This window comes from Schistocerca cancellata, chromosome 3 (assembly GCF_023864275.1).
Source record: "Schistocerca cancellata isolate TAMUIC-IGC-003103 chromosome 3, iqSchCanc2.1, whole genome shotgun sequence".
NCBI classification, from domain to species: Eukaryota; Metazoa; Arthropoda; class Insecta; order Orthoptera; family Acrididae; genus Schistocerca; species Schistocerca cancellata.
This window is the reverse complement of record NC_064628.1, coordinates 394,996,652-395,024,401: the sequence shown is the minus strand read 5'-3', so window position 1 is coordinate 395,024,401 and position 27,750 is coordinate 394,996,652. Positions and strand designations below refer to the sequence as shown.

Below are 27,750 nucleotides of genomic sequence, written 5' to 3'. Positions count from 1 at the left end.
GTATTCATCTCTATATGTCCCTCTACAATTTTAGTCCCCCCCCCCCCCCCCCCCCCACACACACACACACACACACACACACACACACAAACTACATTTGTGAACCTTTGACGTCTCAGAAAGTGTCCTATGTGTCTCCTCAATTCTATTCAGTACTCCCCTCATTAGTCATGCCAACCCCTAGCTTATCTTCACCATCCTTCTGTAGCATCACATTTCAAAAGGGGCCTCTATTATCTCCTTGTCTAAACCATTTATCATCCACGTTTCATTTTCATACATGGCTTCACTGCAAACAAATACATTCAGAAAAGATTTCCTAACACTTAAATCTATATTCGATGTTAACAAATTTCTCTACTTCAGAAATGCTTTTCTTGCCATTCCTAGTCTACCTTTTATATTGTCTCTACCTCAGCCATCATCAGTTATTTTCTGCCCACATAGCAAAATTTATCTACTACTTTAAGTGTCCCATTTCCCTATCTAATTCCATCAGCATCACCCAATTTAATTCAACAACATTTCATTTTCCTTAATTTGCTTTTTTAAATTTTCATGTTATATCCTCCTTTCAAGACACTGTCCATTCCATTCAACTGCTCTTCCAAGTCTTTTGGTGTCTAACAGAATTACATGACGTTGGCAAACCTCAAAAAAGTTTTAATTTCTTCCCACTCCAAGTTTTTCTGTGGCTTCCTGTACTGCTTGCTCAATGTACTGATTGAATAATATTAGGGACAGGCTACAACCCTGTCTCACTCCCTTCTCAACCACCACCTCCCTTTCATACCCCTCAACGCACTATAATCGCCATCTGGTTTCCCCACAAGTTGTAAAAAGCTTTTTGTTCCCTGTATTTTACCCCTGCTACCTTCAGAATTTCACAGAGAGTGTCCCTGTCAATATTGTCATAAGCTCTTTCTAAATCTACAAGTGCTATAAATAGAGGTTTTGCCTTCCCTTAACTTCTCTTGTAAATAGTAGAGTTCCCACATTGCTCTAGAATCCAAACAGATCTCCCCAGAGGTGGGCTGTACCAGTTTTTCCATTCTTCTGTAAAGAAGTTTTGATAGTACTTCGAACCATGACAGTTCACTAATATTCACATATGCCAGCATCTGCTTTCTTTGAAACTAATTACTACGTCCTTCTTTAAGTCTGAGGCTATTTCACGTGTCTCATACATATTGCTCACCAGATGGAAGAGTTTGGTCATGGCTGGCTCTTCCAAGGCTCTCAGTAGTTTTAACGCAATGTTGTCTACTCCCGGGGCGTTGTTTCTACTTAGGACTTTCAGTGATCCATCAAATTCTTCTTGCAGTATCATATCTCCCATCTCACCTTCATCTACAGCCTCTTCCACTTCCATAATATTGCCCTCAAGTTCATCTCCCCTATATAGACCCTCTATATACTCTTTTGACATTTCAGCTTTCCCTTCATTGTTTGGTACTGGTTTTCCACTTGAGCTATTGATATTCATACAGCTGCGTCTCTTTTGTACAAAGGCCTCTTTAATTTTCATGGAGGCATCATCCATCTCTGCCCTAGTGAGATATGCTTCTATACCCTTACATTTGTCCTCCAGCCATTCCTGTTTAGCCATTTTACACTTCCTGTCAATTTCTTTTTCACACGTTTGCATTACCTTTCGTTTACTTCATTTGAAGCACTTTTATACTTTCTCCTCTCATCAACTGTGATATCCAAGGATTTCTAACAGGCATTTTCTTTTTCCTACTTGATCTCTGCTTCATTCACTATTTGATCTCTCAAAGCTAAGCATTCGTTTTGTACTGTATTTCTTTTTCCTGTTTCAGTTAATCATTGCCGAATTCTCCCTCTGAAACTCTCAACAACCTCTAGGTCTTTCAACTTATCCATGCTCTCTATCTCCTTAATTTCCTACTTTTGTTTTAATTTCTTTAGTTTTAATCCACAGTTCATACCCAATAAATTGTGGTCAGAATCCATATTTGCCCCTGGAAATGTTTCACTGTTTAAATTCTCTGTCTTACCATTACATAATCAATCCAGAACCTTCCCACGTCTCCAGGCCTCTTCCATGTCTAAACCTATGATTGTTACACCAAGTGTTAACGATGATTAAATTGTGTTCTGTGCAAAATTCTTCTATTTTTTGTTCTCTTCCTTTGCCTTCCCTTATCACAGACTTTCAATTTCCTTTAACTATCTGAATAATTTATTTTATCTCATCACACATTTCTCCAATTTCTTCATTTGCAGAACTAGTTGGCATTAAATTTGTACTATTGTGATGGGTGTTTGCTTAGTGTCTATCTGGGCTATGGTAATGTATTAACTATGCTGTTCATAGTAGCTTGCATGCATTTCTTATTCATCATTAAACCTACTCTATAAAGCCAAAATCATGATTGTGGACATAAATGAATAGTAATTTACAGTCAAATCGCAGAAATTTCTTTCAAAAAGTTCTATATGACTGATGTCCCTATGAAGGAAAAAAAATCAAAATCAAAATAAAAAAAAAAAATCAAGAATTTATGAATTGAAGGAAATGTTCTGCATAAAATGTGTTCCTGTGAATCACATATCCGCTAAAAGCAATGTACTAAACAAGACAGAGAAAGAAAGAAAGAAAGAAAGAAAGAAAGAAAGAAGATACACATGGAGAACTTATGACACTGACAATATGACTGACACTACAATGTAAAATGCAAATGAAGGCTTGAGGAAAGAAGAAAACAGAAAGACATGTACAAATACTGCACAAACTCACAACAATAATAAGTAATTTTACAACAGTGGCTCACCTGTTTTTCAGTTTCTTCAGTACAGAGCAAAATATAATCTAAAATGAATTTCAAAATGAAACTGCCTACAAAAAACAGAATCCTGCACTATGTTAGTATACACAATTATTGTCAATTGACAAATTATGTTCAAAGAAATAACAAAACTGAACATTTAATACCATGGATGAAATGACAGCATGCCTTATATAACTTTTTTTAACTGTAGTTGAAACATAATGCCAATAAAGCACTTTTCCCCTTATAATAGAATCTTTTCACTGATCAAAAATACCAGCCATGCACTCCAATCCAAACCCTATACTCTGATTGGATAGTGGTATGACATCCAAGTATGGTTACTCTTCGTTCTATTTTTTATTGTGTCTCATGCGTGTACTTATATATTAAACGGATGTGTTATGACTACTTTTGCAACATTTATTTTGTTAAGGTAATCCCGTATGCTACAAGGCAGCACTTCTGAAGATGTATAAAATCAAAATGTTAATATAAAATGATAACAAAAGCTCAATCAGCACTAATGTGCAAGGTCAGTTGTAGAACCAGTATAATAGTACAATACATTCCCTTTATGAGATCATCATAATGAACCACATCTGGTACAATTTGCTCGTAATTTCAGCAGAGGATATCACGTCTGACACACAGTTAATTAAAACACTTTTTTTCAATAAAACAAAATAATTATTTCAATATTACCAGCACAGTTGTGCAAGAAAGCCAACAGTAAAACACAATGCAGTAGAGCAGGTTTCATAAAACAAACCTACTGTTACACGTCATCTTCATGTTTCTAATGATGACTTAAGAAAAACTGTTCACTAATAAAATTACATGGGGTCATTAAGAATTCAATAAACATAGAGAAAGTTGAAAGAAAGAGTAGCTGAATGGGGACTCTTCTTTATTGTTTTTTCCTACTCACAAATAAACCACTGGAAAAAAAAAAATCAAAGAACCACCTATGATTGCTCAAAATCTGCTTATTTATTCTAAGTTCTGTATCTAGCTGATCACTCAAGTATTGTTCAGTTTCTTCTAAAATGTCCACCACTATAACTTCATTATCAAAATGCAAAATGGAAATGATACCTTTAATGTTTTTAAAGCCGATGTTGGTTCTCCTTTAAATGACGTCCCAGTGCACTTCTGCTACTTGCGTACCCTTGTTCGCGAAATCTGATTTGAAACTCCGTTCCAGTTTGCCGAAAGTACTATTTCTTACATGGAGTGCAAAAATCTTAGAGATACCTGCACTACAGAATAAGATCAATGGTTGAAAACAGAAAACAATTTGAAGGTGCTTATGTTGTAGTTATGCACAGATAAAAACACTTGCTCAGGATAGACCAACATGGAAAGCTGTATCAAATCAGTTTTTGGATTGACAACAACAACAACTACACATATGATGCAGGGTGATTTACAGGTAGGACACACCATTCTAAAACACAAACAGGTGGTTAGACTGAAACTAAGTCAAGTAGTATGAAAGGAGAGCTACAAAATCTGAAGAGAGAGATGCAAAGGCTTAACGCAATGTACCTAAAAGGGGGGAGAGGGAGGGGGGGGGGGTCAGTGACATGAAATGGAAAGGAAAGAATATATGATTTCTGGTCACACAACCAGACAACTATAGGGTAATATCAACCCCATAAGAAAATAGAGTTGGCTTTATCATGAATGGTAAGTTAGAGCAGAAAGTCAGTTACTAGGAGGAATGCAGTGTTAGGGACATTTTCATTTTCATCAGATTCAACATCAAACAAAACACCAACAATTATAGTTGGCATCACAAGCAGAAGATAGAGAGATAGAGAAATAAATTATTGAAAGTGTAATTTGGTATGCAAAGGTAGATTGGAATCTAATAATCACAGAGGACTAGAATGTATGTTAGTGGAAGGAACATAAGATACAGAGTTATGGAAGAATATGAGCTTACTATGAGGAACGAGAGAGGAGAAAGACTAACTCAGTACTGCAAAAAATTTCAGTTTGCAACAGTGAAAGCATTGTTCAAAAATCGCAAGAGAAGGAGATATACTTGGAGTAGATCCAAAGACACAGCGAGATTCCAATAAGATTATGTCACATAGGGGCAGATTTTGAAATCAGATACTGGATTGTACGAAGTACTCAGGAGCAGATATAATCTTGGATGACAATTTAGCCATGATGAACAGTAGATTAAAGTTTATGAAAATCATTCAGAAGATATGGGTGGAAATGGAATACTGAAATAAAGATGAACAACCACTATCCAAACAGGTCTCAATGGCCCAATGGTACTGACCGGCCACCATGTCATCCTCAGTCCTTAGGCATCACCAGATATGGATAAGAAGGGCACATGGTCAGCACACCACTCTCCCAGCCATTTTCAGTTTCCGTGACCAGTGACGCTACTTCTCAATCGGGTAATCGGGTAGTGAAGTGAAAGTGAGCGTACCCCGCTCACCAACAGCACTCGGCACACCCAGACGGTGACCCATCCAAGTGCTAGCTGAGCCCAACAGCACGTAACTTCGGCACTCTCATGGGAACCAGTGTTACTACTGGAGCAAGGCCATTTGCTAAACACTGAAATACTGATGAACAACTAGATATGTTTGAAGTTCTCAAAGGCAGTTGATAAAATGATGATTAATACTATAGTAGGAATTTTTGGTGAAGAGGAATGGACATTTCTAAATAGGGCAGTCAAATAAGTTGGACTTACAAACGTAGATGCAAAGAGGTTAACGCTGACGGAACCTCAAGTAACAGAAGAAATACTTCAACTGTTTGATGACAGAGGATAGTCGGGAATGGTCAGAAGAAGACACGAATACAGCAACATAATTCACTTAAGAATGAAATAAATAGGAAGTGCATGAAAGCCAAGGTGAAATGGCTGTAGGAAAAATGTGAAGATATCGAAAAAGAAATGGTCATCAAATGGACTGGCTTACCATATAGAAAAATCAAAACAACCTCATGTGAAATTAAAAGCAGATGTAACCTGATGGTCTCTATGAGGGGAAAGACTTGGCTGATGACATGCTAAAGGGATAAATAAAAGTCAATATGGAAGACATAGAGATCCAGTATTAGAACCACAGTTTAACAGAGCCTTGGAAGATTTGTGATGAAAGAAGACAGAGGCATAGATAACAGTCCATCAGAATTACTAGAATTATTGGGGAAAGTGACAATGAAATGGCTAAAATATTTGAGACAGGAGACATACCACGGTACTTTTGGAAAAATAGCATCCACACTATCGGAATGCATGTGACAGCATGTGTACTTAATGTGTTTCAAAATGCCACACACAAAAACAGGATTTTCCAGTGCTTGCTCATACATCGGGTTCTACTAGTGATAAAAAGGTAGGGTGAAGTGTTTTCGATAGCCCTTGGGCTATGGACCGTTTGTATACCCAGCAGGACGACTGCCTTAGCCCCACAGCACAGGGTCAAGGTATGAATATTACACACTTCCTCCTGCTTAGGCAAATGGAGCAGTTCAGTTGTTCATTTTGCATCTGATGTGGTCTATAGTGGGCTTAGTGGGACTTATGGAGGCACCATCAGTTCCTAGACAGTTCCTTGGCAATGCCCAACAAAAAGGGTTTTTTACCAATTTTCACTTCCAAGACAGCTATGCCCAGCAAACAGCTGTAATTTTTACATTTTATTCCTGAGGTCGTGATCTCAAACAGCCTTGAATTTTTTCTTAATCCCTTTATCCAGTTCAAAGTTTACCCAACTTGTGCCCGTAAAAAGTAGTTTACAAAGAACACAGCATGGATAAATATGCTGTAGAGTGTGTCCTTTATCATCTGGGAACCTCAAGTTGTATTACTGGAGGACATGCAAAATTGTTTTACACGTAAAATCTGATATGAGGTGTAAAATTAGTTTTGTGTTATTCCAGTTTCACATAAGTAAACTACCTAAATTTTACTGAGCAATACATTTGTTTTTATATGAGTTACATGCCCTGCTGCAGCAGGTAAAAGAAGGGAACCAGCAGAAAAATGCTCCTATCGCAGCACAAAAAATGAAAGTTTCCTTTTCTTTACAAGATTTTGATTGAAAAGTGGGGTACCAGCTGCCTCATTCTACCTCCCTCAGCACCTCCAAAAAAATTTACAAGATATTTGGCATGCAAACATACTGGTGCTTTTTTATGCTGAGAGAGAAGTAGGCATTGGCAGTGGGAAACAGACAGAAAAGTAATACATACTGGAAGATAGTGTGTTGTTGTTGTTGTTCACAAAGAGTGAAGGAGACATGGTGAGAGATACAAGAGTACACGACAATGACAACGAGAGAGAGAGAGAGAGAGAGAGAGAGAGAGAGAGAGAGAGAGAGATATAAGAACAATGAGTTGGGATGAATGAGTGAGTGATAAAGGGCAACTGGGAGTGGATGAGTACGAGTGACTTACTGTGATGGGACTAGCGAGTGTAAGTGTGTTACAGCTAGGGTAACTTGTGGGAGTTTGCATTAAGATGCATTTAAAAAAAAAGGGTGAATGTGTTTGCATGCAAAAATTTTCAGGAGAATTTTTAAAGGTGCTGAGGGAGGTAGAATGAGGCAGCTGGTACCGCCACCCCCTTTTCAGCCTGAGTCTTTTAAATAAACAGAAACATATATGCATTTTTTTGTGCTCCGACAGGTGCATTTTTCCACTGGTCTTCAATGTATTTGCCCTGGCTAGGCATGAGAACTATCACACAATCAGATCAACAGCTCACGCATTCAAGTTGCTGACAAGGATAATATACATGGATGCAAATAAAAGTAGAAGAATGTGAGCCTTAGGAACTGTTGGTTATTTTTACATAGGATAGGAGTGATAGGGTGGGGAAGTTTTGGAAAGAGTGGCATGTCAGTCAGTCAGACACCACACTGATGCGGAATCACCTTGTTGAGGGCAAGCAGGGACAAAGGAGGACAAAATTATATCACAAAATGGAGGAGGTCAAAGATGGAACACTGTGCCAGCTTCAGTACAGAGATGGCAGGAAGACAGGGTAAGAGGTAAAGATAGAATAACAGGCATGGAATAAATAGTACAATTCCTTTTCCTCTTAATCCTTTTTACCTTCTTCCGTCCTCCAACCGTCTCTGGATTGAAGCAACATAGTGCTTGCCAATATGTTATCTTTGGCCCCACACTCACTCTCTCTGATGCTTCCCCCAGGGAAGGAACTAACAGTCCCTACAGTTATGAACAGTTTTTCACTTTTAACTGTGCCTATTCACAGTTTAGGAGTTTGTGCTTTTGAAGATTGACACCAGCCACCAATTCTGACTTCAAGTATTCGAATGCTTTTACAATGGATGACTGTAGAATTCTGCACACACACACACACAATGACAGATGATGCTTCTCAAATATCTGTCCAATTTGTTCCTCAATAATATAATGCAAACACTAGGCAATGCAAACAAATTGTACAGGTAAGGTAACTATGGAAGTTCCACCATGAAAGGGTACAATTGTAGAGAACCTGTCCTTTACCATCTATGAACTCGACATTTGAATCCAAATGAGGATAAACAAAACATATTTGTTTGCCAACAAGTCCTCAGCCTCACACTTCTCTTTCACCTTTTACTTACAGAAGAGAAATTCTCCTCTTGATAACTGAAGTAAACATAATTAATACAACAACAAGCTGTAAAAAATCTGTTACCCACAATAATACCAAGTTGTAGAAGAACCTTAATGTAATCCACACAAACTATGGGCTGCATGGAACAGCCTTTTCTATGGTGGCTTCATTTTTCAACAAACACTTTGCAACAAAGGTCAATCCACAGCAGAGCATCATCTACAGCTACAAATAAAATTGCAGGGTAAATTGACTCTTAAGAGAAGATGAATGCTCATTTATGCAGTCAACCTCTTTCTTCTCCATAGCAGGATGTTTAAACACAAAGATGTACACACTGTCATGTGAAGATGAACCATATCATGTCAGTTTTTCACATTTTTTGCCTGCCGCTCAGTAATTCAATCTTGCATAACCGTATGTTCTGTTGTTTATTACTTGTAACACAACCAGAAAGTGAAAAAACAAAAATCCAAATATTCCAAAAGCTGTATGAACTTTCGTATCATTGAACAGCTTCCAGGTTCTGTAAGATCATTGCTTATAATATCAAACATCTTTCATTAATAACTACAATTAAGTGCTTAGGTGAATTAGTATTCTAATCAAATAAACAACTGACTGACCTGCTGCTGTTGTGTTTGTTGCTGTTGTTGCTGTTGCACGGAGGAGAACTGAGAGACCAGTGAGTGAACATGTGATGTAGCTGGCACGACATGATTTGTTCCGTACATTTGCCCCGGAGAGGAAAGGGTGCTCGGACGAGTTGCCATCAGCTGAGGCTGTTGTTGTTGTTGTTGTTGTTGTTGTTGTTGCTGTTGTTGCTGCTGCTGCTGCTGCTGAATGAGCTGCTGCTGCTGATGGACGTGGTGTTGCTGCTGAGCCAAATGGTTATCTATCCCATTTTGCTGCTGCTGCTGCTGCTGTTGCTCTTGTTGCTGACCCACATACTCTATATACAAAGGTCTTCCTGTCTGATCATCTTCATCTGAGTTGTCACAACTATCATCCAACCCATAATCCTGCAATTCAGTCAATGAGAGTTAAATTAAGCAATAGCTTTTGAGACACTTCAACCTATCGTTTACTACAGAAATCAAAAATACTGGTTAACTGTTAATTGTATCTTCTTATTACAATGACGTAATGCTATTATTTTTAAAGCAACCAAGTGGATAAAAATAAAATAGTAAGAAACCTTAAACAATAGATTTACAAACCCAAGTGAACTCATCCACAAGTTTCTGTAATAGAAGTCCAAACTACACTAGTATGAAATCACAACAAAATGAAGGAATGAACCATGCCTTAAATCAATAGGTAGAAAATAATAATCATTATACACTGATTCATAATCTGTTAACTCTTAATTACTAGATGTAGACAGTCAAACACACAAAGGGAAAGGACAACTTGTCAAGAATACAAAGAAAAAAAGGCAGGTAAGAGACAAAATGTATGTTTACTGAGATGAAATTAGAACACATTTGAGAATATTGCTATGGATGAGATGCTGTTTGCTGTTCATCATTATTTTCAAAGATGTCACCATTCAAGAGATGCTAAGTCACAGGCTCATAAGCTTTCAGGAACAATCAAGTCAAGTGTATTCTAATGTGATGTACAAGACCAATCTTTTCAACATGCTGCATAAAGGGAGAGATGGGATTATCATTAGGGAGATTACGGTAGAAAGGCAGAAACACTTTCTAAAACAAAAGCACACATTCTCTTTTGTATAAAAGTTCACTGAAAATGATACAGCATTATTTTCCATTCAATAATGAAAAATTTTGCATGTGCCAACGTGCATATTTAGAGAGCTAACAAACTCAAGTGCCTAAAATAAGAAACAGTTTCTAATCCATTATGCCATTTGCTTTATGGGTTTTAACAGTTTTGTATCTCACCAAAGTAAATCTAACAAAGAATGAAACTGTAATAGGTATGTCTTGAGGTAACTGTCAGTATGTACAAGGGTCACTCCAAAAATAATGCCTCCCTTTCTTTACATATAAGTGATTGACAAAGGATGTAGTGTAACGTTTTTAATGAGATAAGGTTTTGGTTAAGTCTGTTTTCAACTTGAGATTTCTGAAGTTTCTATACTCAGACTATGTGGTGGATTTAGTAAGGATAATCTTGTTAAATTCTGTGATAACACTGCTGGTATGTAGTTCAGACTTGTCGTGCAAGCATAACACACTTCTTCTATGACCTGACTTTAATTTTAGCCTTGTTCTTCACGCACATTTCATTCCTGCTGACATTTACTGTAATTCAACCCTCAGCCTCATATTACTCCAGCTGATCTTGACTGATCCAGTTTGACAAATTTTAGCGAAACTAAAACTGAGCCAATAAACATTATCAACATTTTTCAAAAACAGCAAGCAGATCATTACAAACTGAGATGGTATGAATATTTTCATCTAGATGAAGCAACAGCACATACGCAGGGCTTTCAGTAAGTAATGCAACATATCTTTTTCTTGGCCAATTTCACTTCAAAAAATGCACTATCTGTTTTTGGACATTGTGATTTATTTCCGCTTCAGCTCCTATACTTTCATGAAGTTCCAACAGGTGGCTGCACTATACATAGTCCTCAAAATGGCATCCGTAACAGAGGCATGTTCCAAGCAGAAAGCTGTCACAGAGTTTCTTTTTGTGGAAAACCAGACAATGGGAGATATTCATAAGTGCTTGTAGAATGTCTATGGAGACATAGCAGTGAACAAAAGCATGGTGAATCTTAAGGAGAGGCATGTGTCATTATCGAAAGGTTGCACAAACCTGTCCGATGTCCTGCGTGCCAGCCAGCCACACAAAGCAGTGACTTCTGCAGTGTTGGAATATGCGGACTGTTGAGGATGTAGGGCTACCCCGGCATATTTCAGCCACCACTTTTACATGTATGTTTCGCAGGCCAGGTCTGGCGCTACCTTACCTAGGAGGTTATTTATTAACAGAAGAGGCACGGTGCTGTGTACAGTCATGCCATCAGCAGTCGTCACAGTGTCTAGGGGCACCAATCTCACCACTATGTTGGCATTTAGGTGGCAGCGTGTAATGCTGCAATCGGGGGCACTAATTTACATCTGCACAGCCACATGCTCATGTGATACCACACATGTATCCTCCCGCAGTTGTGCACTTAAGTTGGCACTTCACCCAGGGACAGACAGTTACATCCCGAGCTCCGAGCAACCGACATCTGCCTCAAGTCTCCACTGTTGCTGCCACTACTCTGCCCGCCAAGGTGCCATGCTGCCCTCACCCTGTGCCACATCTTGATGCTACACCTCCACCAGCCACTCAGAGAGAACCGCTTCGCAGTATCTGTTGTGACTGCCCACGAGCTCATCATCTTTTGGGACTGTGTCATTACCAGTAGATGGCCTATGAACTCTCGGCCTCATACAAAAGTGTCATCACAGCACTTGCTGCCCATCAGGAGACTGCCAACGAGTTACTAGCTTTGTGGGACTATATCACACTTAATCTTACCTGCTCCTTAATACACTGTGGTTCTCAAATTTCATTGGGTTGTATTTAACTTAGTTCTTGTAACAAACAGTCGTTATTGTAAATGGTATGTCTCACTTCAATAAGTTACGCTCCTCTAGAAGAGAATAGAACATGGACACACTCATTTGAGGTTATTGGCGGATCACAATCAAATACCTCACTGCTCCACAAGAAACAGTATGTGGATGATGAAGATGTTATTGATGCAGCAAGACATTGGCTGCAATGCTGACCAGTAGAGAGGTACCATGTGGGCATATAGGCCCTCCCACTACGATGGCAAAAGGCCACTGCACTGGACAGAGATTATGTTGAAAAACAGGGTTTTTAACTGAAAGAGGGGAATAGTATGGTGCACTGGAATACTGAATACAACGAACCTGCTTTCAGAAAAAAAAAAAAAAAAAAATGTGTACCATTACTTATTGAATACCCCTCATATAATTTTGGAAAACTTGATAATTATGGAAGTGTTCAGTGAGGACGTGACAGACAGTAAGGGCAGGAAGATATCTGGGCCGCCAACACTGCCTGCTCTTTCCCCTTTTATTTTTATCTGTGGGACAACTTGAAGAGTCAGGTTCACTCAAAAAATTCCCACAAAATTGGAAAAACTACAGGCAGCTGAAACACATAAATGCAACTGCTGCCATCTCAATTGGCACAGTATTGATTTAATAAATCACACAGAACTGCAGGATCATCAATAGTGAGTACTTACATCATCACCACCACCACCACCACCACCACCACCACCATCTATAAAGATCAGTTCCTTCATTCATCACCTTATTTCTTGTCAAACTTAAACAGGATGCTGTAGTTCTGGGACCTAATATGTCTATTTGCACAGATGCGTTGATCAATGTGTTCTTCACTTACAGATTCAATGATTATTTTTCTTTTGTACAAATCTCTGTCATATGACAATTCATGCACCGCCCTGACTCTGCTGCTGCTGCTACTGCATTTCTAGACAATGAAACTAATGAAGACTGTGGTAAGGTACAACTCAGTATTTGACTGGGCTTCATACATCAACACAGAAGCATAGCAATACTTTTGGACTGACCCTTTTCATTGACACACACACACACACACACACACACACACACACACACACACACACACATATTTAGGGATAGGCATGGATACATAATACAAGCAACTGCATCTTTAGCACAGATAAACTAGGAACATGCAAATGTAAATGGAAGTGATTTACACCTTTTCCAATTGTAACACTGCCTTTCTGCAAAATTTCCAAATTAATAAACAGTATTAAAGGAATATATGTGTGAAATCTTTCCTCTTTTTCCTGTACTAACTTTCTAGTTTTTATTCAGCAAATTAGAAGGCAAAGTTTGTTACAACTGCACATGGTGAGGGAGTGAAATAACAGACAAACAAATGTCAGCTTTTTAGAGAAATATTCACTATGTGCAAGACACAAATCTGTGTCACACTAAACATAAACACATGAAAGACCTTAGACCAAATAAATTGAAAGGCTTCAACAAGTACTTACAACACAATAGCACATGCAACACAGCAAAATGGCAGGAAGTATAAAATTTGCTTGTAATGCCTCATGCCTTCTTAGTATTACAATACAAAAAAAATAATAAATAACAACTAAAATTTTACACTCTAGTGTACATGCTGCATACAGACGGACAACAAATAAAGCTTCCTTTCATAGCAGCGTTCTTAACAATTTGTCATTTTATTTTAACACTGAACAACCTTACAACATATCTTGCATGCAATAAAAATTGTATCTTTGGAGGATCTTTCTGGAACTCCATTTTGTAATTACCCTTCTACTGGGATACCCAACCTTAACCGAGTCAAAACTCCAATCTGTGTAAACACTTGTAGCTGAGTTACATTCTTGTTAACCCAGACTCTCATCTAAAGTAAAACATGAGCTTAACATAATAGCTATGCCACCATCTGCTTTTGGTGACTGACAGCTACGATTCTGTAAGGAAAGGTCCCCAAGATTTGGTTAAATATTTTCCACAGGAACAAAACTGTTGACAGAGTGAAAGAACACAAAGTCAGTCCCACACTCAGTATTAAGCTTTGGGTATGAGAATCTTGCAATTCTTTATTGGTAAATAAATTGCTTTAAAATATTTTCATATCAGTTAACAACTACTCTGTCTGAAGTACACTTGTCCGGAAGTGCCTCAATAATTTACTAGATCAGTACTGCTGGTGTCGCTAGAAAAAGTTCTCTGCAAAGCCTGGGACTTTTTGATCAAAATGCTCTGATTGTTTAATTTCATCAGAAGTATTCCAAAGATTCCACAGGGCTTTTCATGTGCCTTTAATTATATGAAATACTATGCCACAGGTTCACTAAAGAGAAAAATGATGCTGAATTTTGGATATGAAGGCCAATTTCCAACTGTCATGGGTGCCCTTCTGATTCAAACTAATGCTTGAGCAACACATCAAAGCTAACTGAATTACCATAGTAGATTCAGAGCTGTGCTGGTCAGCATAATAAAGGGTGAGTGAAGAATGTTGTTGTGACTCCGGGTAGTGTGGACACAAATGATCAGTAATCTACTTTAAAAACAACCACAGTAATTCTAGTAAGAACAATATCACAAACTTTCAGACAAACTAGAAAAACTATGTATAAATCTGTAAGGCACTGGCCACACAAAACCACAAATTCAGTGAGAAGTATAGTAAGATGAGACAGAAAACACAGAAGCACTTATAGATCAGATGAAACTTATGTACAAACTAATGAAGGGACAACCAGCATTTGGCATGAAGGTATAATGTACTAGATGTTTTAATGATTAAGTTCCTGCAAAACATACACAGAGAATTCATTCCTAATACTACACATTCTCTCATTTTACTTAAGAATGTGGATTATGTCATATTACAATCTGAAAAAATGCAAAGATATTATTATTAATGCTCTTGAAATAAGTTGTTTAAGTGACAGACTATTTTTAATTTTCTGCTCAATACGCCCTTAATAGCAATAGTGATTACCCAAGAGATTTACCGAGCTGCAGCAGAAAACTGCTCTTATTGCAGTTAATGACCATACTCTTAATTCCATTGTTTTACTTCCCATCGCCTCCACTCTAATGATTGTTATGTACTTATATCTTTGATTCTATGAGAAGTGGTGATCAATACTGCAAGTCTGATTGCTCATGTTGCATCAATCACAAATTTGCAAATAAAAGTTGCCTTTATAGACAGTACAGTGACACAGTAAAAGGCTGTTACAGAATGCCTCTTCCTGCATAGAACAGTACTGGTTAACCCATTTCTTGCTTGCTAGTGGAGAAACTAGTCATAAATTTTAGTTTGCCACCAACAAATTAATGGAATTGCTTCCATAATTCAGGTATATAGTGACAATCACCATTGTAAGCTCAATTTGCTCAACATTCTCAAGGTCAATTTTGGCTGTAAATAACAGCGTCTTACTGTGTACTGGCGTTTCACCTAACTCACCGAGCCACTCGAGCTGAGAGCCTTCTTGCCCGAGGGCAACTGTCGCCCTGCGAGGCCACCGCGTGCTGCCAGCTCTGCTTTGGATTTCACCACTGATACATCCAACAGCTCGTGCGGTGGGACTGCGCGGTCCAGTTCCTCCTTCACAGGCATCTGCAGATTCACTTCCATGCTCAACGAAGGCCTCAGGTATAGATTTTAGTGGGTGCAGAGCAACAAGACATTTTGTGTAATATGGGTGATTTTATATGTATGTGCATGCTATAGGGGAGAGAGGGGGAGGGGGGATGGAGCGGGAGGGGGGATGGAGGGGGAGGGGGGGAGAGAGGGGGAGGGGGGGAGAGAGGGGGAGGGGGGATGGAGGGGGAGGGGGGAGAGAGAGAGAGAGAGAGAGAGAGAGAGAGAGAGAGAGAGAGAGAGACCAAACCAGTAACTGTAAACTACAGAAGAGTGTTAGTACTTTTGCTTTCCTGTACATAATCAATGAATGAAATTTATGTTTGGTCATTCTTACTGCTCTTAAATGGCATCACGTTAAATGTGCCTGCACACTTTAATTACAGTTCACTATTTTCAGCCATTACTTCCAATGAAACCACATTTCAAGAAAACGTCTACAAATTACATAACTTCAACAATGGAAAATCCAGGATGGAATGTAACAATACCAGAGAAGGAAAGTTGCCACTCACCATATGGTGGAGATGCCGAGTCGCGATAGGCACAATAAAAAGATTCATACAATTAAAGCTTTCGCACATTAAGGCCTTTGTCAGCAGTAGACACACACACACACACCACACACACCGCGCGCACACGCACACACACCACACACACACGCACACACACCACACACACCACGCGCACACGCACACACACACACACACACACACACACACACACACACACACACACACACACACACACACACACACACGCGCGCGCACACACACACACACACGCACCGCGCGGACATGCACACACACCCACACCCACGCAGTCTCAGAAAGCTGAGACCAGACTGTGAACAGCAGCACCAGTGCATGATGGGAGTGGCGACTGGGTGTGTGTAAGGAGGAGGAGGGGGGATAGTATGGTGGGAGTGACAGACACTCAAGTGTTGCAGTTTAGACGGAGAGCAGGAGAGAAGATGCGGAGGGGGTCCTTCCCACCAACACCAGCTTTTCTGAATTGCGCGCAGGTAGTAACTTTCCCTGCAATACATCCTACATTCCCATAACCCTCTTGGCCTTAACCTTCATTAGTCACTGTCCTCACCCATCCAGCCGCCTCCCTGTTCCCATTTCAGCACTACACAGCCGTCATTTCACCACCACATCCCGTCTTAATTTCTTTTATTTCTCTCCTTTCCGTTACTTACGCCTACCTCCCTCCGCATCTTCTCTCCTGCCCTCCGTCTAAACTGCAACACCTGACTGTCCACCACTCCCACCATACTATCCCTCCCCTTCCCTGTCCCAGCCTCCTCCTTACCCCGACCCAGTCGCCACTCCCCATCATGCTCTGGTGCTGCTGTTCGCAGTCTGGTCTGAGCTCTCTGAGACTGCAGGTAGGTGTGTGTGTGTGTGTGTGTGTGTGTGTGTGTGTGTGTGTGTGTGTGTACTGTTGACAAAGGCCTTAATGGCCGAAAGCTTTAATTGTGTGAATCTTTTTATTGTGCCTATCGTGACTCAGAATCTCCGCTATATGGTGAGTGGCAGCTTTCCTTCTCAGGTACAATTACATAACTTATAAAGAAAGGCCAGATGAAAATGAAAATTATAACTGAGGCTACTTTAAAAAGGGGTGTTGTCACCCACAATTAATTTCACAATTAATTTAATAAACACTGATCATTCACTGAGCTACTTGTGGCTGCAGTATGTAATGAACATCAGTGCACCTTTCTTAAATCTTAGAAAATTCGTCTCTCATTCCACTTGTTAATATTATATTTGGATTGAAAAGGAAGCCACGAAGCACAATATTTATCAGAAAATTTGTTTTTGGAAAATGTCATAGAAGCCAGACCAAAAATTGTGAATGATCACCTGTGCACAGTTTTAACATAGAACTCTTCATTGGCAGATGTTTCATTGCTTATGGCATTCATTTCAAATGCAAAACTGTGCAACTGAGCTTGTTATCATGGCTAATTAGGTGAACAAAAAACACGCAGGGCACACTTTTCTTAGTGATGTTGCACAAAATGGCTAAGTACAGCACACGCGGTAGCATTTAAACAGTCTTTCTTCCCACACTGCATGTGTGAATGGAACAGGAAGAAGTCCTAATAAGTGTTACAAAGAAAAGTAGCCTCTGCATGCACTCCACAATGGTTTGTGAAGTACAGACTTAAGTCTTTACTGATAAATAACCAGCATATTTGAACGTTAGAAATTCCTAAAGGAATGTCTTACGACAGAGCTATGGAGAACTGCAGTCCAGTTTAACTGTCAAACCAGGGCAATGCTCCTACTATAGTGACATAATGTGACTATTCTGTCACCAAATGAAAGCTGGGGGCAGAAGGGAGACACACTTCCACCAATGAAACCAAAGAGATCACTCCAGGAAGGACTCACTTCTAAATGTCTACACTATATGGTGAGTTATTATCTTTCCTCATTCTACTGTTTGTTTATTATAGCCATCAAAAACTGAGTCTGCACTGGTGTTAAACACATTAATAAGAACACTAAAAAATCTATTAGATATATCTGCATTCCAATATAAGTTGAATACATCAAGTGAATGAACTTTTTGCGTTTTGTTGATTCCACTCATAAGTTTTCTTTTTAAATTATCAATCATAATCTCGTTTACTATGTAACTTTTGCAGAATGACCTCATTACCATATATTTCATGTTCTGACAAACTATAAGAGTCTGCAGTTCCATAAGAATATCCTCCACCACATTAGGAATGTTGTTTATGTTCCTGAATTATATCAGTTTCAAAGAAGCTAGGATGCTTTTGAACATCAAAGCATGTGGGAGTCAGTCTATAAATAAAAGCAATATTGTTTTCATGCAGTTACAGACATTGACAAAGAATTCTGTGGAGACAGATGCCTGTGACACCTTTACACTAGTGGATAAGAATTTATGTAGCTGCTAGATAAGAATTTAAATGACAACAGATGGTGAGAAGCAGCAGCATACCTGTGATGTAATTCTGACAACTTCCACCTTTCTGAGTATGCCAACATTAAATTTCATCTCAAGTTGAATTTCTGGGAGATATGAACAGTACCCAAGCACACTGGCCAGAAATTTAAATGTAACTGAAGATCTGATGGTTAAAAATAATCTCCACAAACGCAAAACGAGTGTCTGACAATGACAACGATAATGATGCATGTATTCTCAAAAGGGGGGGGGGGGGGTCATGACCAAGACGTGCAACCAAAATATCTGTACTTATGTCTATGACAGAGACACACTGGGCTATCTTAAGTCTTAAGGCCACTGGTGAAACAACAGTTTTACTTCACTGCCATATTGCAAAGGTACTTCCATGAAAACGTTTTCTCACAGAGCGAAAATCTCAAGGTTAAAAAAAGAAGGAAGACTATAACAATTTTTAACATTACTTGGTTGTGGATCTTTCAAACGTAAATTATGTGTAGCATCATTTTACATCCCTGCGCACATGTTGTGGCAGACAATATTTAAGTCATTCATTCCCTCATCTGGTTTGATAAAGTTACAAACATTTGAAAACCACACGTTGCTGATAACATCTTTTGTTCAACACTGGATTCCTGAGGTGGACAAATCAATAACCATTAACTATGTTAACATGTTTATAGATGATAAGGCTCAACCAACTTGCACAGTAGAAGCAATACTGGCAAAGTGCACACCTATGTGCCAGCTATGCAATACTTATTTCTTTTGCAGAGTTAACAATTTCGTTTTGAGGTTTCAGAATTGCAGATTGCTTCTGGAAACCCATTGGGAATTGCACAATAATCTGGATGCAGTAACAATTCAAGCATAATTGACGACTATTTTTCAGCACGGATCTTTCAGACAGTGTTATGGTATGCTTGATAACCATCAAAATTAACTGCAAAAATAAATAAATAAATTTAAACAAAGTCTGTTTTCCACCAAATATTTAGAAGGAACTATGTAATTTAGACAAGATTCCATTCATTAGACATTCTTGGTGCCATGAGTAAATTTGCTTTGAACATATTCATGACGATACCACCCATCTGGTTGTTCAAAAGGAAACAGATGAATTTTAACAGCGTGATTGAAAGAGCCAATGTAAAGTTTCTAGGATTAAAGTTTTAGTGCTTTACTAAACCAAGCCTTTTGAAAAATTTATTTGTACAATTTATTATTATTCCTCACTGATTTACTTAACAAAAAGCAGAAGAGTTGACTTGTCATAAGGCACAACCAAAAAGAAAGAAAGAAATAGAAAATTCTTTATTAGCCCTCCTATTGCAAGCAATTTCGATCAGTAAAGAGTTGCAAATGGGAAAAAAAAGCTGCTGAAGGCCTCTGGCAATTGAACAAAGATTCTCTACTCTACAGCCAGAAGCCTCAATTGCTACATCAGTAGCACTTTCATTGAACAGTGTTTACCTTATAGGAACATAAGTGACAGTCAAATAACTTTCTTTCCTCGATTTATGGGAAAATATCCATATGTGGCTCCCATATAAATGAAAAACACTGAATTTTCTCTTATTTATTGATCCTGTCAATTTTGAGTTGATTGCATGTCATGAACTTTAGGAGCGATTTTCTCAAAAACGAGGGAAAAGGAGTGGGGGCTACTGAGTCAAAATGTCATAAGTTTTTCATTTTTGGTTGCACACAAGTGATCTGTCAAACTTAAGCCAAATTGTCTGGCTGTGTCTGAGGCCTTCCCCTTGTCAGTACACGTCCATCTCTGGGGTTTGGGTTGTTTGGGGAAGGAGACCAGACAGCGACGTCATCGGTCTCATCGGATTAGGGAAGGATGGGGAAGGAAGTCGGCCGTGCCCTTTGAGAGGAACCATCCCGGCATTTGCCTGGAGTGATTTAGGAAAATCACGGAAAACCTAAATCAGGATGGCCGGACGCGGGATTGAACCGTCGTCCTCCCGAATGCGAGTTCAGTGTCTAACCACTGCGCCACCTCGCTCGGTCCGTCCATCTCTGCAAGGGAAAGGTTGTGTAAGCTGTTCTCTCTCTACAGTACTCATCCAAAGCATGTTTTGCAATTGACGAGACTACCAGTTAGGAAGTCAGTTCTGATGATACTTATTTTGTTAAAAGAACCTCAAATGTTTGGTATCCATCACAACTTACATGCAGTACATGAAGAGAATGTCACATGATCATACTGTCTACCAGTGACGTTCCATGTTCACAAATTACAAGGTGCACCTGAAACGTTAAGTCTCAGAAAAGAAAGGGAACAAAAGTTACTAACAAAATACTTTTACTGGCGTTAAAAGTAATCACCATTAGCTACAACACACTTCTGACCAGCAGTAAAGCTGTCAGAAACTGACAGCAAATGCTTCTTGTGGAAGCGATCACAGCACTGTGGTCAGTTGTTATATATCTGTATTGTTACAAGAGATGAGACCTGGTTCTACCTATACAATCAAGGGACCAAGTGACAGTAAACAGTATGGTGTTCAAATGGTTCAAATGGCTCTGAGCACTATGGGACTTAACTTCTGAGGTCATCAGTCCCCTAGAACTTAGAACTGGTATGGTGTTCATCTTCCCCACTTCCCTCAAACAGTTGGCTCACAAAATCCAAGATTAAGACACTTTTGATAGCCTTTTTTGACAGCGAGGAGTCAATCCACAATGAACTTCTAATCGAGGAAGGTGGGGAAGATGATGGATACCATGCCACTGATTGTCACTCTGATTCCAGAGTGTACCGGTAGCACCACGTCTCATCTCCTGTGATGATACAGATACCCAGCATGTGACCCTGCTTTTTCAAGTGATTCCACAAGATGTGTTTTCTGACCATTTCCAACATATTTACAACCCATGTCAAAAGTGTGTTGCAGGTGATGGCAATTACTTTGAGGGCCAGTAAAAGTATTTTGTTTCTAACTCCTGTTTCCTTTCTTTTCTGAGACCATTCATCAAGCTTTTCAGATCCACCTTGTATAAAGCTGTATGCTCACAAATTAAAACAAATTAGTCTTGTGTAATGAGGTTGGCCATGAAACTGATGAACAAGTAAGTGAAATTAGCCAAAACAATGAGAAATTGTTCTGGCAATAGGGACTGACAGGTGCCTGTAAATCATCCACTTTCCCCATCTGCTCATCAGTAAAAACAAATGGCTGGTCGTTTCACACTTCGTCACATTTAGAGTTCTTTCATTTTAGAAACTGAACAGCGCTAAGTTGCAACACAGTGGGTTGACTTATTGGATTGTCTACATGAACAGAATAATGTCTGTGATAAGTATCTGATGTTTGGACTTTTTTTGCCCAAAAATCATAGCCTTATACAGTCATAAATATTTGGAACTTTTTTTGTAATGGGACTAATGCATCATTGCCAATGGATTCATTAAAAATTGTGCACTAGGTTACTTGCCTGTGAAAGGAAGAAAGAGTGAGCAATGAAATTGCTGAAAACAGTGGAAAACTTAAATCTCTACTCACCGTAAAGATGACTCATTCTCTTGCAGACAGGTACAATGAAAAGACTGTTACACAATAAAAAGCTTTTGGGCAGAGCCTTCTTCAACAAAGAAAACACACATTCACACAAGAAAGCCCACCTCAACATATTGCTGCAAACTGGAATAACTGAACCACATCCTTCATCAGGGCTTTGATTACCTATCATCGTACCCTGAAATGAGGGACATCCTACCTGAGAAACTTCCCACTGTTTCTGAAGTGCTGGCCTGTTAACCACCCATGCTCCACAACATCCTACTCCATCTCTATGCCACTCCAAATCCCAGCCCCTTCCCTGTGAAAGATCCAGGTCCAAGATCTGTCCAATTCATCCACCCATCAATTCCTATTCCCATTCTGGCACAGGCTTATCTTACCCCATCAAAGGGCAGGTCACCTTTGACGGCAAGGCATATCATGTCATTTACCAGCTCCACACAACCATTGCACAGCTTTTTATATTACAATGACTACCACGCAGCTGTCTACCAGGATGAATGGCCACCTCCAAACTGTGGCCAAGAGCGAAGTGGACCACTCTGTGGCACAACATGCTCAGTTTCAATGGCCTATTGAGCCCACACTGACCACTCTACATTTTCCACCCCCTTGTCCTATCACCTCACCCCTTTCCACATTCCAGCATCCTCTTTTGCGTGCCATCCTCTGCCAAGGTGCCCACCTGTCCTTTTCCTTTAACAGCTCCTCTCCTTTTCCATCCTAACCTTTTTAATGTGTAACAGTCTTTTCATTGTGCCTGTCTGCAAGTCAACAGGTCACTTTTATGGTGAGTAGCAATCTAGCCTTCTCCTAATAGTGCTGATATTTCAACCCAGAGTTTCCACTGTTTGAAAATGTAGATCTGGATAATAAGGCAAGGGTGTGAATTTTCTCTTGAACATAACTGAAAAATGTTTGTTCACGGCTAAACCCCCACTCCTACTTATGATACAATGATATCTCTATGATCCTGACCATGGAAAGAATACTTACAGTCATTCAACATGAATAATAACTGCCTCACAAGGAACTACTTTTCTACATGCCTGTTTAATTCAGTCAAGATGTGATGACCATAATGTGTGCTAGACATTATTACTGAATGCATATACAGTTCTGAAAGGTTATAGTGTTCTAAGAAGTCAGAGCTGAAATTACATCATGATAATGATCATCATCATCATCATCATCATCATCATCATCATCGTCATGTGGACCACTGTGAGACACTTATAATCAGAAATCATTGTATCAAAATAGTTTTATGGATAACCCTCCCCACATTTGAGCTCTGCACTAATTTTGCAAACACAGTGCATTATAATCACTTAAGTAGCTACATCTCTGCAGTAGTAGTGCCCTAAACACCCAATCCAACAGCTGGAACTAGACCTAAGGCATTAGATTGTATTATACAGTAAGCTGTGTACCAAGATGTACATTACTAGTCAGTTCGTGAGAACGCAAATTAGAAAAAGCTGCACTTGATTTAGCTATTATACCATCACCAGAAATTAATTCAATAAAACAACAATTATGCAGTCACAATGGTTAATTTTGAACATCTGCTGTTTCTTTGTTGATATCAGACATGTGATGTGTGCTTTTCCAGCTTTATTTCTCTATTCAAGAAAATTTGATAAAATAAACTCTACAATTTTTGCAATTCAAAACTATACCATTTTTGAAAGAGTTACTCTCTTTCAAAATTTTACAACAAAACCATTGTGAATATTTGTATGCATGCTGTTGTCCGTTCATTTGTAAAGTTAAGAGACTAAAATCCTATTTCTATACTAGCTGCTATTGAGGTTCTCTACAGAAGTTGAGGATAGCTGTACAAGAAGAATGGTGCCGAGTGCTCGGTCAACATACAGGCCTATGTTCTAGTGTTAACCACTGAAACTTTGTCTATATTGTTCAGTAAAATAGCAGGAAGAAAGAATTGCTGAAGTGCTTCGACTGGCCACCTAATGCATCATCTGATCTAGATATTACCACAAGCCAAATACAATTAAATGAGCATGCTCAAGTGATTAAATTTTCACACGTTAATTTCATGAAGTCTACACTGCATTTGAGATCCTCACAAGGCTGCAGTCATATCGAAATTGGTGAAAGAAGCGAGCTTACAAAAGATAGTCATTAAGTTCTGATGGTGCCTGTACAGATTATAAATTTTCAGTGCAAAGTGTTTTGATAAGTGCTTAAAATGATGCATTATTAGATTTTTAGAACAATTTAAAAACAATATTTTCTTCAAATTGATATTTCTCTAAAAGTTGCATGTGGAACAGATGTGTCAACAACTTTAAACTGCAGTATCACACAAGGATGACTAAAAAGTGTTCCACATTTTGAGAATTATGAGAACTTAATCTGCTTGTACCTCAGGTACAAACACTTCAGAACCTCTTTTGAACAACTGAGAATGCATACTGTGCAGAACAACTTTTTCACAGCATCGGGGATTGTTTCAAAACAGAAGTTTAAATCACTAATGAGGTTCTCCGACACATTAACACTATGAAACTTCTCAGTTTGAATTGTGATTTTAAGATGTTAGGAAGTTACAATATAAGTGTACTCTAATCTGTACAGTGATATATTCATTCTGAAAACTATGACGATATCTGCAAAAAGTTTGTTGTTTTCTTTACAACTAGATCACATGTTAAATGTGAGGGAGAAAACTTTGGAAAGAAGTAGACATGACTTACTGATATGCACATTACAATAAACTGATGTCATAAAATTTTAGTCATCCTTCCATGATAGTGAATTTTACAAAAATTCTAAATTAAAATTAAATAAACCACTAACACTGTTTAAATTTAGGAAAGAAGAAAGGGGATGTTGTTAGAAGTTAATGTGAGATTTGCATTGTCAGAGAAATTATCTTGCCAAATCAAACAATAATTAATAGCTTCGTAATTTTATTGGGATAGTGCATTACATTCTTAAAAAGTCAGAAAACTTGGTACAAGAAAAGTGAACAGAAAGTTTGCGGATGGTAGACAAACCTTTCTCTCGACAGTAGCTGTCTTATCCCCATCCTCAGGGCTGATATCAGATATCTCGGTATCTGACAGCTCTGCTTCTAACTGCTGCAACAGTGGCTTCACAGGAGGTGCCTGCAACATTTGCAGTAAGACGACTCATGATCTCTGCCAGTCTGAATTTTTTTTATGAATGAAAAAGGGTTTTTTTCTATATCTATCTTTCGTAAGAACTAGTTCCTTTATCAAAGGGGGGGAGGGGGGTGGGGGAGGTTATTCAGAGCCCTGGACGAGAGGACTAAAGGAAACAGAAACTGCTTTCTCTTGTACTCACAACAGGTGGACCACTCTCATCCTTGGGATAGAGTGACCTCCCCCTTCTTTCTAATACCCCGCCCCCCCTCCTCTCTCTCTCTCTCTCTCTCTCTCTCTCTCTCTCTCTCTCATCCTCAAGAAAAGATCAAATAGCTCCAAAAGCTTTTAAATGTGCTTGTACATCAGCAGTAACGGAATTTTTGCCTTCTTATGGACAAATACCTTCCAGTCATTCTGTTTGTATGTAATATTATGAAGATCAGTTTAGCTGGAAACATTTTGCAAAAACAGGTATACAGCTCTACTTTTGCTCAGCATGGTAGGATAAGGACACACACCTGTTACGTGTCAGAATCGAATTCTTCCAAATCAATTGTAAGCAAGCTACAGTGAACATTATGTTCAGACTCAAACTTTTCCAACTGTCTTGCAGAAGTCAGCTTCAAGTGCACTGCTTATATACCCTATTCTAAATGTTTTATTGGGACATTTATTGGAACACACTGAAAGTAATGTAAAGAAATCCATGGTTATGTACTAGAAGAGTGCCAGTTTTCCAATGAATGCAAATGTTAAGGGTGAATTTGATTACTCCCATTACAGTTCAGAACAATTTTAATTAAAGGGGCTCCACAGTTTCAGAGTAATTTGAAATCATAACTGAGACACTGAAAAACAAAACAAAGTCAGTGCAACATATGGAAACAGTTAATTGATTTCAAGAGCAGTTATTCACACTAAAATAACAACTGTTCACAATTTCTTATGTGAAGTCCTTATCACAACTGTCAATTCGATGTTTTTTGCAGCCATTTCCTATTCTGTATGACAGCTGAAATAATAAACATGATGCACCAGTGCACTCATGTTTGTCCCCGGTCACTTATGTACTTTTTTATTGTACGGGACTGCTACATACATTATCAATGCACGGTACAGCATAGTAATGGTTGCCCCACTTCAATGACATGTTGAAGAGGTACATCAGTCATATTGGTGATTCTCAAAATAAGAAACTTAGTTGATGCAGAATTAATTTGGCAGCAATATGACTCATCAATGCAACTTGGGAAGCTATGCAAGGCACACACAGATTGAAGATACATTACAAGCTCCCCATTTGCAACAGACTTGCTGTCACATCACAGAAGTTAGCACTGTTGAGCTCAGCTAGCACTCTGACAGGTGACCATCTTGGTCTGCTGAGCACTCTCGGCAAGTGGGGTGTACTCAGCCCTCTTGAGGCATACAGAGGAGCTAGATGATTGAGAAATTCCTCCACCAAAGAAAAGCAAACATTCCAGAACTCAATTGAGAACAGCTGCCAACACAAATAACAGAAGTAGATATACTTAGAGTAGCAAAGCATCGTAAATCACTTACAAAAAGCATGTCTTCCAGTCCACACTGTACACCAATTAGGTTCCTTTCAGAATATGCTGATGCAATAGCTCCATATTTAAGAATCATATACAACCATTCGCTCAATGAAAGATCTGTACCCAAGGACTGGAATGTTGCACAGGCCACACCAATATTCAAGAAGGGTAGTAAGACTACTCTACTAAATTACAGGGTCATATCATTAATGTTGATATGCAGCAGGATTCTGGAACATATATTGTGTGTTAAACACAACTAGCTCTTTACTCACACGAAGTGTTGAGTGTTATTGACAATGGATTTTAAATTGATTCCGCATTTCTAGATTTCCAAAAGGCCTTTGCCACTGTACCACACAAGAAGTTTGTAGTAAAATTGCGTACTCATGGAATATCATCTCCGTTATGTGACTGGATTCATGATTTCCTGTCAGAGAGGTTACAGTTCATAACAACTGGCGGAAAGTCATCGAGTAAAACAGAAGTGATTTCTGATGTTCCCCAAAGTAGTGTTATAGGCCCTTTACTGTTCCTTATCTATACAATTGATTTGGGAGACAATACGAGCATGTGTATTAGGTTGTTAGCAAATGATGCTCTCGTTTATCATCTAGTACACTCATCAGAAGATCAAAACAAATTGCAAAATGGTTTAGAAAAGATATCTAAGTGGTACAGCAATTGGCAGTTGACCATAAATAATGAAAAGTGTGAGATCATCCACACAAGTGTGAAAAAGAATCCACTAAACTTTTGTTACACAATAAATTGGTCTAATCTGAAGTCCGCAAATTCAACAAAATGCTACAAACAATTTCAATTGGAAAGAACACAGAAAATGTTGTAGTGAAGGCAAACCAAAAACTGTGTTTTATTGGCAGAATATTTAGAAAATTTAACAGATCTACTAAAGAGACTGCCTCACTATACCTGTCCGTCCTC

General features: G+C 38.8%; 1 protein-coding gene across 1 annotated transcript in view; it reads right to left on the bottom strand.

Moving 5' to 3' along the window:
- Nucleotides 1-27,750, bottom strand: part of LOC126176331 (uncharacterized) — a 202,661-nt gene that overhangs the window by 36,992 nt on the left and 137,919 nt on the right. The window contains exons 20-22 of the mRNA XM_049923482.1: nucleotides 25,136-25,246; nucleotides 15,442-15,594; nucleotides 9,039-9,434 (exon numbers count right to left, since the gene is read on the bottom strand). Coding sequence (XP_049779439.1) covers nucleotides 9,039-9,434; nucleotides 15,442-15,594; nucleotides 25,136-25,246 — 660 coding nt within the window. The remainder of the gene's footprint in view (nucleotides 1-9,038; nucleotides 9,435-15,441; nucleotides 15,595-25,135; nucleotides 25,247-27,750) is intronic.